The sequence below is a fragment of the Limulus polyphemus genome, unplaced genomic scaffold, assembly GCF_000517525.1.
Source record: "Limulus polyphemus unplaced genomic scaffold, Limulus_polyphemus-2.1.2 Scaffold1767, whole genome shotgun sequence".
Classification (NCBI taxonomy): Eukaryota; Metazoa; Arthropoda; class Merostomata; order Xiphosura; family Limulidae; genus Limulus; species Limulus polyphemus.
In genome coordinates, this window is record NW_013667377.1 from 162,832 (window position 1) to 181,681 (window position 18,850).

Genomic DNA, 18,850 nt, shown 5'->3' on the forward strand with positions numbered 1-18,850 from the left:
ACATATATATATATATATATATATATATATATTACTAGGCTAAGACACAACCCCCATTAAGCACGTATAAAATTTTACCAGTAGAAAAGCATCCTTTTCAAATAAAACGTATATGTCTAAAACATTGCTTTAAATAAACCTTTGTGTCTTATAAGGTATTTAATGAATGTGAGTAATGAAATTTAATATTCTGTGTATTGATTTTTTTTCTTTTTTACTCCTTCACTTCATACATAATAGAGGGGTTGGCTCCATAAAGACACCCTGTACATAAGTTTTTTAAGGGAACACCAGATATTTGTAAGAAAGCTAACTTCTAGGGGTAATGATAACCTTATTTACATTAGAATTATGATGTTTTTTAGCTTATGTAAAATATAGAAGAAACAAATAAACTTTCAATACTTCTATGACTTTTGCAGTACCTCATTTAGTATTCTACAGAAGGTTTGGGTGCAATATACCAAGCCATTTTTATTTGTAGGCTGACAATAGAATATAGTAAGAAGAATTAGAAAGGGCTGTTTTGTAACGGGAGTTTCTTTTCCTTGCAAGTCTAACGTGTGTGTGTGTTTTTTTGCCTTTCTATATATGTACAGCATTAGTGGTCAAAAGTAAAGGTTTTAAAGAGTTGTTTGAACTCACTATTTACTGTTTACATGCCTGAACATTCTATTAGGGTTTTGTGCAAATCTTTGCAATCCCTATTATTAACCACTATCATGGTTCATGATGAATATCAAATGGTTTTAAAACTTTTTACATATATTAAATGAAACTTTCTAATTAACAGTAAAAAGAAGTTCAATAGAGAGTTATTTTTATTGTGCACCCAATGATTGCAAGCACAGTGAAACTGCTTGTGATGTTTTTTGAATCAAAAGACAGATAAAATTTACAATTTCATAAGAGTAAAAACTCTTTTGGAAAGTTTTAGGAGTGAGAGAAAATATTAAAATCATTATTTAGCATCTTCAACAAAGTAAGCATTTTAACTTTTTTTTTAAACATAGCACAAAGAAATCTTTTAGAATTTTTGAAGTTTTAAATTCCTACAAATATTGCATATAATAATAGTTTATTATGCTTATCCATTTCAACTTGATATTTGGTGAGGGGGGTCTACCAAATTCAATGAGAAATATTTGGTTCTGCCATTTCCTCATGCGAACTTATGAGGTTATATGCACCAGACAAAGAGACTGCTTTATATACATGTGTGTGTGTATATATAATATAGATTGTTTTACTACATAAATATTATCACAAGATCATTGTGTTCAGCTACCGGATACTATTGAATGTAGTTTGATTAAATAGATCTGACCCATTAATACATTTTTCATAATAATGATATTTTTTATTCTTCCTTCAATTTTGTTTCAATTTACTTCATTGCAATGAATTGTCAGAACCTTGTAACTTGCAACATTTTTAAAACTGAGAAAACTAAGCAAATGGGTTTAGAATGAAACCGTGAAAAAGGACCACAAACTATAGCTTTATATAATGAAAAGAAACTCGGTGATATATTGTTTGAACACTTAAGAAAGGTACAGTTTAACAAACTTTATAAAGTATTTTGCTGTCACTGGAAGTTTATAGTGTTGTAAGGTGATGAAACATTAAAAAAAACTTGCAAATGGGCAGATTGTATAATTTAATAAAATGAAATGTTGAATGAAGTTAAAATATCCTCCCAGAAAATTCAAGATATTTATAGAATTAGAATCAATAATAGAACTGTTTGGATTTGATTGTAAAGAAAGTGATCTGCATGAAAAAGTTGCAGCTGGAAATCGTAATGTTTCATGTGTGAGCATGGTCAAGCATTTAGTGTTTGCCTAAGACCACAAAAGTTGAAGAAATGAATAGAATAATGTGCTTTGGACTGATAAGACAAAGACTGAACTTTTTTGACTCTGAAAGAGTTTTTATGATGATATATATATATATATGTCTCAATAAATGGCCATGATTGTAAGATAAAAATTTGGTAAATTGCCTAAAACAAATGGAGTTATAGTGCTTTTAACAGGTGAATAAGCCCCATTTAGGAGTAAAGGAAGAATAATATTAACTATTATTATAAATAAAGAGCAATATTACAAAATCATGGGCCATCATGCACTACCCAGTGAACAACATTTAATTGGCTCTGATTTTAAATTTAAGAAAGATGATGATGCATAGTATACTCTCTGGCTGAATGAGAAATATTTGAATCCAGTAGGAGGAAATATCTGATGATTTGGAAAGGTATGAAGTGGCCAGTCAAAAATCCTCCTACTAATTAGGTTTAAAATTTGTGGAATCAGTGGAAAAGTAGTTTCACTAAGGGTAGCCAACAAAAAACAAAGACAACTTTGGGAGATTGTACAAGAAAAACAGAAGGAAATATTGCTTTGTAATCTCAAAATCTGATACTCTAGTTAATTGATTTCATAATATAGTTCAGATAGTGATTATTCTATTTGATATGTTCCAGAAGGAACTTTTTGTACCTAGATATTTGTGTTATGAAATATTACATTATTAATATTAATGAAATATTTAGCATGACTTCTTTAAATTTTTGAAAGCTATTTTAATATATAACATTTCAAGCATGATTTCTTTATTATTTATTATAATTTGACTTCCATGTTTTATCAAATTTTTAATCAGACCTGTTTCTGACTTGAAGACAGTTCATCCGTTCAGAAGTTTTAATTAATCAGTTAGCACATTTTGTGCTTTAAGTACCTGTTGAAAAAATTTTGTTAGCATATTTAAAAAATATTTTATAACAAGATACATTATTAATAAGTATTTTAGGCATTTAGACAAAAATATATTGCTACAAAAACAATCTGCTTATGATATAACATATTTCAGTGCAGTTTTTAACTTTTCAGTTTTGTTGTGTTTAGGAAAGAATGTGGGCTTGAAAGGTTTGTTCCTTTATCTTTGTTGGAGTCAATGAAAAGAAAGGAGTTAAGAAAGTTGTTGAGCCACTTTATGAAACAGAACCAGTCTTTAACTGCCCCAGGACAGAAGCAGCTGACTGCACTACAGGCTAAGCTCCATTACCTCAAAATAATCAGTGAACTACCGAGCTATGGAGCCAGGTGGTTTGCCTCTAGTTTTAAGGTGAAATATCAGACTACAAATATTGTGTTAAATAATTGTGTTTATGCTGTACATGTACTGCAAAGTTATTTAATATTTTGTACTTACTTAATAAGTAAAATAGTTCTTAATTAACCAGTAATGCATTTTCATCAACAAAACATTTAATGTAACTTTATACCTATAACATACAATAAACTGTTTTATGATCACATGACTTAAAAGATTTTAAACAAGTACAGTTAATGTAATATTTGCCATGATATCTGTAAATTCTTAAAAGCTGTATTACCTGTAATATATAACATTTTAGGCATGATTTATTTATTTACAAAATTTTTTAAATTTCACTTCAGTTCTTGTTGTTTTTAATAGGATTCTACGATGGAGACAGCTCTTCTGATTAGCCCCAAGTTTGGAATTAGTCAGATCAGCAGCTTGAATAACACATCAGTCAGTATTTTGTCATATCTGTACTTTAATGTTGGCTCACTCTGTTGGACTACTTAATGTTATTATGTGTGTTACTTTGATAGCAAATTTTATCATAATCAGAAGAATTAATTTTTTGTGGAATTATGTTGACATATAAGTTACCAACCTAAAACAACATATTATTATCCTGTTATTTCATTGTAAAAGCTTGATTACTTTAACTGAATCATTTTGCTAATATTATACTATTTATAAGAACTTACAAGTGAAATGAAGAAGCATGTTAACCACACTACATCTGCTGTATCCAGTGCTCATCAGGCTAGCTGGAATATGACAGATCTAGTAATAGGCAATACACTGTATATATCATTAATTACTTGAACAACAACTATTTTGTTGTGAATCAGGTTAAGTTTGTTAATTGCCAATAATTTATTTTTACTGTGCCAGAAGTATCCAAACACCCTATGAATTTGTAACATTGCCAATTGAGCATACTCTGCAAGAGAAGTAGGTGAATTTACTTACACTGGCACACAAGTGTGTTGCTTAGTAATGTTAAAGTGTGTACAAATCTGAGAGAGGAGAAATTATAGTGGAAAATCAAAAAATTATACTGACATGATGCTTGATCAGTCATGATCTTGATGCTACTCAACATTTAAAATTTCCAACTTTGGTAAAAAAGCTTATTTGCTAGCATTGTGAAAAAACAGTGCTAGAGACTTTTCAGCAAATTCATAGTGACTTTTCAACTAGCACATCTGATGTGGCTACCTGTGATTAGGCACCATCTACTAGGTGTGAATCATTTCTCTAAGGCAACAATAGAGTTATTTGGTCAGCAGTTGCCTGCTAAAAAAGCACAAAGATTAATGAAAGTAACATCTTGAAATGGCCAGAGCCCAGACCTTATACCCATGGAACAACAACCATATGGAAGAATTAATTTAAAAGTTTAACAATAATAATAACGTTCAACAACCAGTCAAAGTTACCAAACGTTTGTGTTGTCAAACAACAATAATAAAAACATTCATCAACCAGTCAAAGTTAGCAAAATTTCTATTTCCAACAATAATAATAAAAACATTCACCAACTGATAACAGTATCATAAGAAAGTAAAGAAGTTAACAATTACAAATCTTGTATGCTTTCCAGCAGATATTTCTACAGTAACATTGACCACAATTTGGTAATATATTAGTGCAACAATTTGGTAAAAAATTAACATGATTCTGATTCAAATAACTGCCTTAAATAATTATACAAACAATCTTTAAACTAGCTTGTCACTTTATATATTCAATAACATTTTTTGTGATTTAAAGTATGAAGCTAGGTCAAACTCTAAGATATTTTTTTTATTATTCATTAGTCAAGTAACTCTGGTATATTTCATTCTTGTTAAATCTGTGTGTACACACATGCAAACAGGGGTGAAATTCTGCTTATACTCACTGTTACTGAGTGCTGGAACTTATTTTTTAAGGTGGTACTAGTACCAGGACTTATTTGAGCTGCTTTTTCAGATGCACATGTTCCATTAGAAAGCATTTGTTCATTGTCACTCTAATTGTAGTTTTTATGTTTAGACATAGATTTTTTATTTTATTTTTTCGAAAACTGGTTCACTTCACCCAGCTGAGTACTTATACTTTGTTTTGAGAATTTCACCCTTGCATGCAAGCATATTACATATAAGTGACTTAATTAAAGACAATGTGCATGATATTCGTTATCAAAAATTATTTTTATTTTGTGTTATTGGTGGAAAAAACAGCACAAAAGTTTAAATTTGTAATTACTTGTGATGTTTAAAATCAATAATTTCAACAACCAAATGCTCAAGATTTATTCATTGAGATTTTATTTATTTATGCATAATTTAATACTCTGCAACTTGCATTTATCTATCTGTGATGCTTATTGGATTAGTGTGATGGTAATAGTATGGCTATTAGTATATACTGAATTAATGTTGATGCAATATTCCAGCAACCTGTAACACTTGCCCAGATTGAAGAAGTTTCATCTCTAACATTAAAGAAAGAAGATGAAATGTCATATAATGTTGAGATTCAGTTCAAGAAACCAGATATTGGGGTGAGTTACTTACTGATTTACTATGTCACTGAAAATGTTTGCTATGTTTAGAATTCTAATGCCAGCTGTTGTTTCTTTGGGTATTAAAACTAATATTTAAGACTTTAAATATTTAACAGAAGTAGAAAAAAAAACATATTTGTAAGACATGATTAAAATCAAAATTTAAACAAATAAGTGATACATCTATGTTTAACTGATTTTAAAAATCTCATGAAATGGATGAGGTGTGGATATGGGGCAAGATAGATACTTGTGGGTACGTTAATGTTATTAAAGTATTGTGGAGTGTGTGCAGTGTTGTGTAGGGTTAGATATTTGTGAGTATCTTTAGTTCAAGTAGAAGTAACTAAACAAACCAGAACTCTGCATAAGTTAGTAATATTGATATCACTCCTCCAATGCTAGGCCCTTAACTTCAGCTTGGAAGATAAGGATACAGATGAACTAGCCCTGTTGTTGCAAGGTTACCATCATCTTCTAGCAGGCTGTGACTTCCCTGTACACTGGGATACTGGAGCTTCATGGAAGTCTGAGATAGGTGGAAAATTTTTTAATCTAACACTTAACTTTTCTCTGAATGCATCTTGCAGGTTAGATGAATATAATTCTGAAACAAGAGACTTTGTGCATGTACTAGTCAAATATTCTTATAAGTTATAGCATTGCATAAAGTTTAAAAACACTGATTTTTCTCTTGTACATTATATAGTTATGTAGAAAATATAGTGAAGAATATTAATTTTGTTTGTTTGTTTGTTCCATTTTATTAGATTAAAACACACTTTAAAGTTATGATATAACCTAAATATTTGAAATGCAACAGTATAAGATTTTTAAATTTATATTAAACTGCTTTTAAGATGTTTTTTCGTTTCATATGTCTTTAACTACTTTACTTGCTGTCAAAGTGTCATCACATGTAAATTTCCCTTAATAAAATGTTTTTTTTTATTATGCCTTATTTTTTTGAAATGTCAATAGAAAGCATGGATTTGGCAGGTAACATTTCTTAATTCGTTGATCTTTTTTTTTTAGGAATTATTAATAATTCCTTAAACTTTAATAAATCATCCATATGGGTATCATCACGAAGGATCTGAAAGAGATCATTTTCATTACTGAATTTGACAATTTGGGCTTTGGTAACAGCTAGCTAGCAAAGTAGTTGTAGTATGGGTGATTTCATCAATAATACTTTGAATTAGCAATAAAATTTATGTTTAAATTATTTGGGAAAATGTATTAATTTAAAGTTTTTCTTGATCTTAATATTAAGATGTCATACCTGTTTCAGGCAAATATAGTGATAGAGAAGGTTGAAAAACTTGTGTAACAAAGTACAAAATGCTATAAAAAATATACTTGATTTTCTTGCCCCCTTCCTATCCCATGAAACACACAAAAAAAATGAGAAAAATTTTAGGATCTTACAGTGAACACAATCAATACAATGCCATTGGCAGTTCAATGATTTTGAGAATGGTACTACTCATTGAACTCTGTGTGGCAAATATTTATGTTTTGTGTTCACATGGTATTGTTTTTATCCACTTAAAATTTTTATTTTTTTTAGTTTCTGTACAATTAAATGCACTCTTTTTGTGTTAGCCCCCCTCTATCATGGAAGACACGCTGTTCAAGAAGCTCCATGGAGTTATCTTCCCTCATCACACAAGGACCAAGTTGATGAAGTTAGGACAAGGATAGTTGATTTGGCTGTAATACCTCCATCCTACTTTCCATGTGAGGTAAGATTTAATTTATGTTGATCTTTCACTGTAGTATCCATTATCCAGTTAACCCTCTGGATATGAGAAGATAAAAGTGTGCATGTTGAAATCTTTTAACAGAATTAAAATCAAATTTTAATATTATAAGTTATAAATTCTTAATTTCAAAAGGAAATATTTAAATAAATTCTCAAAATTCACTTCTGTGTATTATGTGACATTTGTTCACTAAGAATTACTCATTTAAACGTCCTTTCCACTCCTGTTTGAACTTCTGACTTTTAATACATATTACATAGTTATAGTATAGATATTGCAGAAACATGGTCTAAACTTACATCCTCCAGTCATTTTGATTTACAAAGATATAAACCAGGAAGTCCGGCCCATATGCCACACCCTCCTATCATGTACCGTCTGTCAAAAAATGTCAGTAATTTTCTATGACGTTTGCTATTACATTATTTATAACCATTGAAAAGAGAAGATTTTAATTTAGTGAATAATATAATGCTACCTTGTTCTGAGTATTATTCAGCTTACAGATTTAAAGCTGATGTTGTAAAGTTCACCTTGAATGTGATAAAGGAATTATTTTAACAAACTTTTAGCTTAGTGAAAAAGCCGAATTAATTATAATAATTATAAAACATTGTATTCTTTGTGAGTTTAATTTTTATTTGCTAAACTGAATATTTGAAATAGATAGAAATTAAGTAGAGTACTATCAACAACCATCAAACTAGGGTTGACTTTTAAGGAGACTTCAAGTGTAAAATATTGTAAGAGCCACACATAAGTACTACATTTGGTATTTTTTTATCTATATATTTCACTTGTTGTTTTTAAAAATAACTAAAATATAAAAATTAGAAACTTGTTAGTTAAGAAAAGTAAATTATTTTTTTTAAATTGTCTCAGAAAGATATACATGTGAGCTGCTCTTGCATTGTGTAATTCAATTTTTTGTTTACTGTAATTTGGGATATCCCAAATGCTTTTTGGGTGCTATTACCACAAGCTTTATCCACTTATGACTATGTATGACTGACTGGAAACAAAAGTAGATGCATCAAATGATTATATGTCACATGATCTGAAATACAAATGCTTTGTCATTCAGACTGTGTTAGTTATAGTAGTTTCAGACATTCTTATCTCATTTGTTAGTTTATAGTGTCCTAAGTTGTTTATGAATTATGGCTAGACCTCAAAAAATATTTTAATTTTTCACTCACATAGAAAGTTATTGGAAAATTTGAGGCCGATAAAACACAGCACGCTCTTGTGAAGTGGCTGCATGTATAATTATCAGGTTATGAAACTGCTTTCCAACCAATTGCTTGGACACCTGGACAAAGTTGGTCATAATCCACAGCACAAGCAAATGACCACAATTGTGTTTTGGTTTATTTGCTTTAAGACTGAATAGATGTATTGCAAATGCAATTACATGTTTTATTAGTGTACACATGACTAAAAATGAACTTCATAAGGTAGGTATGTATGCCAGGTGCTCATGTCAAAAAATATCCCTGCCTCGTTATATCCAACAGGCTCCCGCCATGGTATTTTATATGATCTTCCTAAAATTCACAAAGTGAGCACTCCCCCTCCAACCAATTCTTTCAGCCTTAGGCACACATACTTGCAAACTTGCAAAATTCCTGATACCTATAATACAGCCACTCACTACCAATGAATTCACTATTTCTGATTCTTTCCAGTTTGCACGTGAATTAAGTCAACTAGCCCCCTTCAAAAACCACTTTATGGCCAGCTTTGACATTACTCCTATTTACTAATATACCTCTAAATGAAATCATTGATATTTGTATATCTGAATTTTCACACAGTAATATCTCACTAAATGGCTTTTCAGTAACTCAAATTAAGGCTATTTTGGACTTTATAGCCTACAAATATGTTATATTTAGAGGCTTGAAAATACATTACACTGAAGTTTACTTTCCTGATACACAGTCTACTTTAGAAAAAGTTTTTTGGCAGATATTCTGTACTCTTAATACTCTATGATATGTTTTGAAATGTATAAACATTCTATTTTCAACCACACCTCAATACTAATGTGTTTTATGTACTCCTTAGGCAATTTTGAATTATCTTTTGTTTATATGCAGGTCTGTTGAGTCCAACTAACTAACACATGGTATTAAGAAATACTTAAACATGCTGCAATCTTTAAGATATTTCTTAAAATATTTTAAAAAAATATTGTTTGCAATAGCTTATTCTGGAAGCGTGTTAGGTAGACTTCGTTAGCATAGTAGTTACTGATTATAATTTGGTTTTATTTTACTATAGCTGCCCCCTGACCGACAAATACAGAGGATCTCATCTAGAGAACAGTTTGTTACTATGATAAACAGAACAGCATCAGTTGACCACAACATGAATGAAACCCTTAGAAGTTCAGAAATGAAAAATGATGAAGGCGAAACAAGAGACAGTGAAGGTCGATTTAATTTTGAAAGTGTTGTATCATTACAGCTGTTAGAAGATGAAAGTGATGATATTGACTTAACTTTATTTGAAGCAAGAAATGAGGAAATTATTCAGAGGGAATATGATATGGCCAATATGGTTCATAATGGTAAAAATGATCAAACAGAAGATTTTCCACATGAAGAGAATCAATTTCAGATGATTCAAAGTAATAAAAGGAAAACTGGTCACTTAAAGGCTGTGGATTCCCTGCTATGTTTAAGCAAGTTTGATAGCCAAAGAGAAGAAACCTACCTTAATGTTTCACCCAAGAGCTTCAAAGAGAGACTTCCTGATTTAGTTGCTCATTCAGAAAGTGAATCTGATAGTCAGAGCACCCCTGGAAACAGCCCATTACATCTTTATCCTCATATACAAAATTCCACTGAGGGTCACAGTCAATCCCAAAGGACGGGGTCAAGTTTTGGCCTACACAGTCCTGACATGGATGGAGAAAGCAATAAACTGATTTCTATGCTTTCCCAGCTACAGTCCTCTAGTGAAAACCCTTTACCCTTTGCTGAAAGAACATTTTACCTAGACCCAGACATCATTGATCTAACTATGATCCTACCACCTGTCACAACAGAGCAGGACTTGCATCAGATTGATTCTTCTAATCACTTGAACAATCCTCCTACACCATTCGTTAACAATTGCTTTTCTGTGTCTATGGTTGCAACTGATGAAAATGTTGATGTTTTGCAAGATACAGGTATTTCATTATGCATTTCTTTGTCTGTTAAAGTTTAACTTTTTTTTTGTGTGTGCTCATCTAATGCTTTGAGAAACTAGTCCTGTAAGTATTAAACTTACAACATTGTTAATCAAAAATCCAGTTTTTCAAAACCAGTAGCTAGTTTTCCATTAACCCTTTTGAGATGGGTTATGAGTGAAAAGCTATGTCATCTCGTTTGTTGACTTGCATTTATATTTTGAACGAATTAGAAACTTAAATTACTAATATTGACAAGCTAGAATATAAAATAAGAGCCTCTTATCTTTTCAATTTGCTATGATATTGCTCATGTAATAAATCAAACACAGTGGCACCCCACCTCTTTCCATTTTTTGGAAGTGCTCCCTTATATACACTTACTTCTATATATGACATGAATAACCAATTGGAAGCTCAGAATGTCCCCCTAGTGGCTTTCTCAGCCATTTTAATGGAGTTGGTGCCATTTCAATGAAATAGGGTGTGTCTTTAGTCTGCTCGAAATTTCATATTTTTTTTAGACTAAAATACATCTTAGTTACTAAGCTTGATAAGTTATAGTGGAATTCTATGGTTTCTATATAGAAATGTATGATTTTTTAGTTATTCAAATGTATATATAAAACCTCAAAAAAAATTTTGTTTCATATCCTCCACGTGCAAAATTTTTAAAGGCTTAGCAAACAAGTACAAAGGTCATAACGAGAAGAGGTAATTGTTTGCTTTACTTCTTTATTTACTGTTCTATGTTTAGGAAAAATATGTTTAAGAGCTTGTTTCAAAATAGCAATAATCTATAAACATATTATAATGTATAATAATTGAAATGTGACTACTAAAACACAGCCAAGACATGTTACTTTGCACAGACCAAAGGTCTGTTTTATGTTATTTGATACGGTAACATAAGTGCACGTGAGCCGCGTGATTGTAACTTGTATTGTTAGCCAGGCACGGCTGAAAGGTCAATATGATAAAAATAATAAATATATATAAATGTATAGTGTTATAAGATTTAAGCTATTTAGTCTAAACAATTATGTTTTCATGCTATAGTTTGTGTTCATTCTAGAATGAAAGAGGCATGATTTATATTTTTCTTAATTTCTTATGATGGTTGCAAGATCGGCCAAATCTACTGAACCCGAACAGAGATTAATTACTGAAAATAACAGATAAAATATCAAGTTTTTTCTTAAGAAACGTTTGATAACTATCTAGACATTATAAAGATTTGGAATGTGAAATTTCAAAATTTTCTGATGCATAAAAGTATTTTTAATCTTAAAATTAATGTTACTTTGCATAATAGATAAGCAAAATCTGAAATGAAAAAAAGACATGAGAAAAACATTGCTTTGCAAACTTTAAGACTTAATAATAAAAAAAAATAGATATTTTGCTTATAAAAGCATTCTAATGTTTACTGATAATCTACCAAATTTCGTTAAGATTCGCTTACTAATTTAAAAGTTATAGCATGAAAACTATAACAAGCACAAAATGGTTACGAGGTCGGGCCCAACTGTAAACCCAATATCTCACAAGATTCACCAGCCTAGGAGGCTTAGGTTAGCTCAAAATCCAAGTATTAAGCTAATAGCAAAGAATAATCATTGTGATAAAATAATAAACATAAAACTAACTTAGAAATATTAAAAAATAAGAGAAAATATATTTAATATTCTAATCAATACTGTGTCTGTATTGTGGTAAAAGTTTCACTTGTTTAGGCCAATATCCATGTAAGAACTACCACATCATGATAAAAATTTATAATAATCACTTCTCCTAAAATTTGCTAAGACTGAGAGAGCTACCACTATTGGAACGGCATAATATGACTAATTACTAATAACTTCTGAGTAAAAGTAAAGTATATAGTATGTCAACCACAATATATATGCTATATCCAGTGCCAATGAGGCCTTTTACCCAATACCAGGGCTCATCAGGCTGGCTGGAATACAACAGACATAGTAGTGATTGAAATGCTATTTACATTAGCAAATTGCTTGAGAACAACTGTTAAGTGTGAAATGGATAAGTATGTTAAGTACACATTGCTTAATACAGAGGGTTAACTGTACTTGATATGACAGAATAATAGTATGTCACTGCAGATGTGAACTACTGTGCTATGGGTGATGTGTATAGCACCTGTATACGCTGTATTTGATTCACTCTCAACCATTCAAAAGTGTGATATTACCATAGATAGACTTGCAATTGAAGGGGTGTGACACACACACACACTCCTTTGCAATAGAAAAATTTACAATGAGGATGTTAAACAATATTGTGCCAAAGGACACACATTTCAAAGAAGTGAGCCTTCAGTACTCCCCATAGAAGTGAAAACCTCACACAGCAGAACATTTAATACAGCTACAGATTCCAAACCACACTCCAGCCCAATCTATTGCAACACCCTCATACTCAAAGGAAGACTATGGTAGCAAGAAAAAAGAAAAACTTCTAATCCAAAAAGACCATTGCAAAGAAGTTAGATTTATCTTCTGGTACCATTAACACACTAAAAAATAGGGAATTTAAATTAACGAAAGCTCAAATGCTAAGAGTATACACGCTTCCAGCTAAACTGTTCTTATAAAGTGCAGTTAACTTCATTACTTTCTGTAGTAACAAAAATATGTATACAATTCAGTGTCTAGTATGATTTAATTGCTGTATTGAAGCTGTGTTTTGTCTATGATATAATTTTTATTAAAATTATTACTTTACAATATATGTATGTATAGAAATCAAAACATTATTTTACTGGGACATTTTCAGAACCAATGGAGGAAGAAAGAATATTTGAGTCATCTTCATTTGATTCTGCACAAATTGTTGGGAAACGGGACAATTTCTGTGATTCCCTGTCGGATCTGAGTTACCAACAAGATAGCATTTTTCCTTTTGCCCTTGAATCAGATGGCCTTCCATTTTCAGATGACATAAACAGTTTCATTGCTAGTGTAACTGTGCCCCCTCCTCCAACAGAAAGTAGCACTGAAGATAACTTGGCATATATAAATAGCCATGAAGACCTTTCCACTTTAATCATTCCTCCTCCACCCAGTTCAGATCTAAGCACACTACTTGAAGATGAGGTAATTGCTCGTTTCCATCAGGCTACTGCTGACATGCAACGAATGTTCTCTCAGAATAATAATCCTGATACTGAACAAACAGAAAAAAAAGGACAGAATTGCTTTTTCGAAGAACAAGACTATAACATTTTAGAAGTCAGCCTGAAAAATTCTTCAATAGTAGCAACATCACAAGAATACAATAAAATACTCCAAAGTCCTGTCCGTGCTAGTAGCACTAATGTATCATCAGTCAATCAGCTTTCAACAGTTCTTCCTGATCCACCAGAATGCACTATAGAGGGAGATTGTCATGGAAGTGACTCATCAGGTTATGAGACCCAGACTTCTTCACTGGCATCATACAGTGAAATGCTGTTGAGAGATTTTCCTGTTTATCAGAACCTGCATGAAGATCCTCATACCTATGCAAATTTGGAGTTTACATCAGACCCTGATTATGTGAACGTGAAGTGCTCAGAAAACCCAACCTCTAAAGAGAATCATCTGTTTAAAGAATGTGTGTCTGATTATGAAGAAGTCTATTTTCAATTGATGCCGGAAGTTATGGCCCATGGGCTAGGTGCAAGTGATACCATTCATCAGCCTCCTAAAGCTCCACCCAGAACCAAAAAACTAAACCACAATTTTCTCCCTATAAAGATGCAGACAGAAGCATTTCACAGTGGGAGTTGTGATGATATCCAAACCAGCACTAAGAAAGAAGACATAACTGGTGATGACTTATCCAGTATTGTTCGTTCTCAGTCACTAATCAACCTGTATAGTTCTTGGAATCCAACTTCTTCTACAGACAGTATTGTCAAACCACTGTTGCCACAAGCTGCTTCTCTTACTCCGGTAGGTGATGTGTAGGTATTTGATCTCACTTCTTCTTCTGTTTTTTTTAATTAATAAATAAAAGTTTGAAATAAGAATTAAAATTGTGGTTTTATACAGCCAAAAAAATAAATGTTATTTTGTCTTTATACAGATTATAACACCAAAAAGGTTGATTAAAAACAAACTGATTGAACCTAACTTCAAGATAGAAGAATTAATTTGTTTAATTTTTCAGGATTATAAGAAAAGAATAACCAGAAATCAAAGTGACCAGAAAATGAACATTCCATGCCAAGTAAATCCATCCCACTTTAAACACTGGAGCAAACAATTCAAGTCAGCAACTCTGGGCAGAAAAAAGTACCATGGAGCAGGGTGGAGAAAGATAAATGGATTCACTAGTGATTCACTGCATAACAATCTTAGCCATTCCCTAGAAGATGGGATTTTCATGGATGATATTTCAGAAATGCTGATTCTAGCTGCTCCTTCTCACTCTTATCTAGCAGGAGACATTGGTGATACCTTGTTGCTTGGTAATGCATCAGTATGCTCCAGGGCAATGGGACTCCAAAATTGCATTTCTCCACTGAAAAGTAGCAGCTCTAACTCCCTTATGAATCCTAGAGACATTCCAGTCAACAGTGTTAGTAGTGCTTTAGAAAATAGTGTTGACAGTACATTTCTGGAGTCTGAGCAAGGAGGAGATTATCACCAGGCTCAACATGAAATTGCTCTTATGATATTGCATCTGGAGGATATTTGTCACGCGTATGTTAAAAATGCTGAGACTAGTGTATCTGACATAAACAAGTTCATTGCTGCCAAAGAAGCTCTAATAACAGAATCTCGTCAGTTTGTAACAGCTTCTAAGTTATTTGTGAAAAGTGCAACAGGGTCATCAGATCAAATGATAGAACATTTGAATACTTGTGTTGCACTACTTGATCGCATTTTTACAGTCACCGAATTAGTTATCACTCAGATGGTGTCAGCAAACTTGATAGCATGTTTATTTGAAAAACTAAAAGATGTAGCAATAGCTTATGCACGGACTGTTAGTGCTGCCCACCAGACTGTTGGGGAAGTTATCCTAAATTCTCATTTAGGCATCCTCATGCATGAAGCTACCTCACTTGCTTCTGCCTTGACATCACTTATGCGAACATTGAGATCATTCAACAGTCCATAAAGTGGATTACTAAACAACCTCTTATCTAACTTTCATATAAACAAAAAGTTTTAGCCTAGGTCTTCCAATACACCACAATCATAGCTGTTGTTTTTTATTGGTTTTGTTTTTACCTGGCACTGAATGTATTTGCAAGGTTTTTGAATACATTTAGAACTTTGTTCCCATTTATTAATGAAACATTTACTCAGAGTGCACAGACATGGTGAAACTCTTCATTTAAGCATTTTGGAACAGTATTCATTAAAAGTTGAAATAGGTTTTAACATCTTGAAACTAAAATTGTGGCTTTTTACTTTACTTGATGGATTCACTGAATTTCTTCCTAAATTGCAAAAGCAAAGGAGTTGCACTGAGTTACAGTAAAATAATATAATACATATTTCATCATTCATTCCAAAGGATCATTTTTGGATTGTCACATATAGAATTCAGCTAATAATCTTTAAACATTTCAAATTACTTTGTCACACATTTTGATAATCAGAGTTCTATGAGAATAACTTACTTGAAATTTAGTTGAAATTTCTTTTTTTTATAAAGCAATAGTAAAGGAAAACTTCTTTAATAATAGTAACATAGAAACTTATAAATACAATTTAAGCCATAGTTTGACACAAAATCTATTAAATAATTTCAGATTGAATTTTTATAATACTGAATATAAGATGGAGTTTTATCATAGGCACTAAAATTATAAAATTCTTTTCAGTTTACACTTTTCCTGGTTGAATGAATTGTTCTAAGATTTTAATATAAATTTAATTAACTTTCAAAATATACAGAAACTGCATGTAAAATGAATTGTGAAAAAAATTGTGATGAGCTGTTATTGACTATTTCATATACTTCATTTCAGTGTCTACCCATGCAGTACTAATCTCGCACCATGTTGTAATGATCTTTCTTTGGCAACTTAACAAATGTAATAGTAACAATTTTCTAAATATTTTTTTCTTCTGTGAACTTTTCAGAATATGGTTTTATAAGACTGACTTTGTTACTCTTAAAGTCAAGGCTGCATAAATGTTTACTTTAACTTACTTTTAAAAACCATAATCATATTCCATATTTTTATAACCAAGAAAATCTTATTTTTTAATATGAAAACATATTTTTTTTATATTTCTACATGATTAGTTTAATGTTAAGAGCATTTATGGCAAAAAATATTTTGTTAAGTAATGAATCCTTTTATGAGCTACTAAACAATATTTTGTTACATTTTAGACCATGTTTTTCAATCGAAAAACAGTTGGTGTAAATCATGTGTTTTTTATATAACTAGTTATTTTTTAAAACATCGATCTTATTTTAATTATTCAGAATTACATATTGCAGAAGATGATTATTTTGTTCCAAGTTACATTTTTTGCTAAGTTATATGTTTAATTGGGAAATGGCTTAATCTTTCAGTTTTGGTAACTATTAAACTCTTACTGTTTACACAAGAACAGAAGCAGAATGTTCATGACTAACCAAGAGCTGGAAGAAGAATTTCAAAAATTGTGTGTATTTTGTACCTATAAATAGAATATACCAAAGATAAAATTTGGTGGGGTATATGCATCTTGTTACAAAATATTACTTACTCGTCAAATATTTTGATAAGGCTGCCACAAGGTGGAGTTTTGTAAAAGCTGCACAGGAACAGATATTAATCTCATCTTTATTGCAGCGTATAAAGTGTTGTAGCTGCATAGAAAGGTCCAACTTGTTAGCACAACCTTGTATGTAATGTTGCTGTGTTTGTATTAATCTATATCTAATTCTTAGATAAGCATTTTTTCTTTGTAAATACAAATCCAACATTAGATACCTATTTATTGTGAGTAGAAAGCAGGATCACATTTTTGTCCAGAATATGTATGGTATGTAAAGTCAAAGAAACCCACAGTTGACAAGATCAGTGTACTTTTATTATAAAATTTATAATTCATTAAACACTTTGATATTATTATGTATAATGTGAATTTCTAGACCTGAATCAAATTCCACACATAAAAAACATAAAAATATGTCTTTATAACTGATTTTTTTTTCTTTATAATGATAGTAATAAGTCAGTATTTTTACTAAGTTACTCGTAAGTGATTCCAACATGGTACACCATAAAACCTGTTCATACAGTACTTTTTACACAAAGAAGCACTTAAATCTTGTGTTACATAAATCTTCAGAAAAACCAGTTCTGTCACTATAAGACATAAGTTCACATATGGTATAACAGTCTGTCATAACCCCAAGCATTGTTTTATGTTCACTTCTTTTCATTTGTCGTCTAAAGCTATAGCAAATCTTTATTTTATCACTGTTTACACAACTAAATGTCATTTTCTTGCTTGTTTATTATTAAAAATTATATTGTTTAAAAATATTTTTCCAGTTTTTGATATTGTATGTTGATACAGCATAACAAGAGAGTCAAGTTAACATGACTGTATTTTACTCTACATGAGTTCACTGGTTAAATATAACATATACCTGAAGCAAAAACTGAATCACTCATTTATCTAATTCAGACTGCAGCAGGTTCACAAAACAATGTTTAGTATATAATATACAAACTGCTAGCAGCTAAGTAAAGTGATAAGTATCTTTTGATTGTCTTTTAAAACTCTTAAGGTATTATTCAGTTGTATTTTTCTTGAATTATTTTTCCCTACATAAGTTACAAAAGTAATCCTACTAATATAAAGATTTGCTTTTATTCATGATTAAAACAAAACTCTGCTTTTTCCAAGCTTGTTTACTAAACAGTTCAAGCAACCAATATCTCATATGTATGATGATGTTTTTTTAATGCTGATTTACCTAGCTTGTTTCATACAGATTGTGAATGTATGTTGAAACTGGGCAATGTGAGAACCAGAAGAAAGGTCTACTCAACTGTAGAGTATGTGATCTAACAAAATCAGTTTTGTTCGAATTTAAAATGTTACTGAAGTTTAAGGAATGCTTTTGGTCACTCATTAAACGAGATTGATTCAAAATAGCAAATTACAAAACAAACCTATATGTAATACAATAAAGTATGAAATAATTAATATTTTAAGTGTACAAACATTTCATTTCCATTATATCTCATGCTTGAAAATTATTATCTAC

The 18,850-nt window shown here is 31.0% G+C and overlaps 1 protein-coding gene across 1 annotated transcript in view; it reads left to right on the top strand.

The window, feature by feature from the left end:
* The window catches only part of LOC106464872, a 139,926-nt gene extending 122,227 nt beyond the window's left edge, over positions 1 to 17,699 (top strand). Inside the window, exons 12-19 of the mRNA XM_022392668.1 lie at positions 2,913 to 3,132; positions 3,487 to 3,564; positions 5,549 to 5,656; positions 6,065 to 6,197; positions 7,268 to 7,407; positions 9,715 to 10,609; positions 13,409 to 14,568; positions 14,786 to 17,699. Of these exons, the coding sequence (XP_022248376.1) occupies positions 2,913 to 3,132; positions 3,487 to 3,564; positions 5,549 to 5,656; positions 6,065 to 6,197; positions 7,268 to 7,407; positions 9,715 to 10,609; positions 13,409 to 14,568; positions 14,786 to 15,742 (3,691 nt within the window). The 3' untranslated portion in view covers positions 15,743 to 17,699. The remainder of the gene's footprint in view (positions 1 to 2,912; positions 3,133 to 3,486; positions 3,565 to 5,548; positions 5,657 to 6,064; positions 6,198 to 7,267; positions 7,408 to 9,714; positions 10,610 to 13,408; positions 14,569 to 14,785) is intronic.
* Positions 17,700 to 18,850: the final 1,151 nt, after the last annotated feature.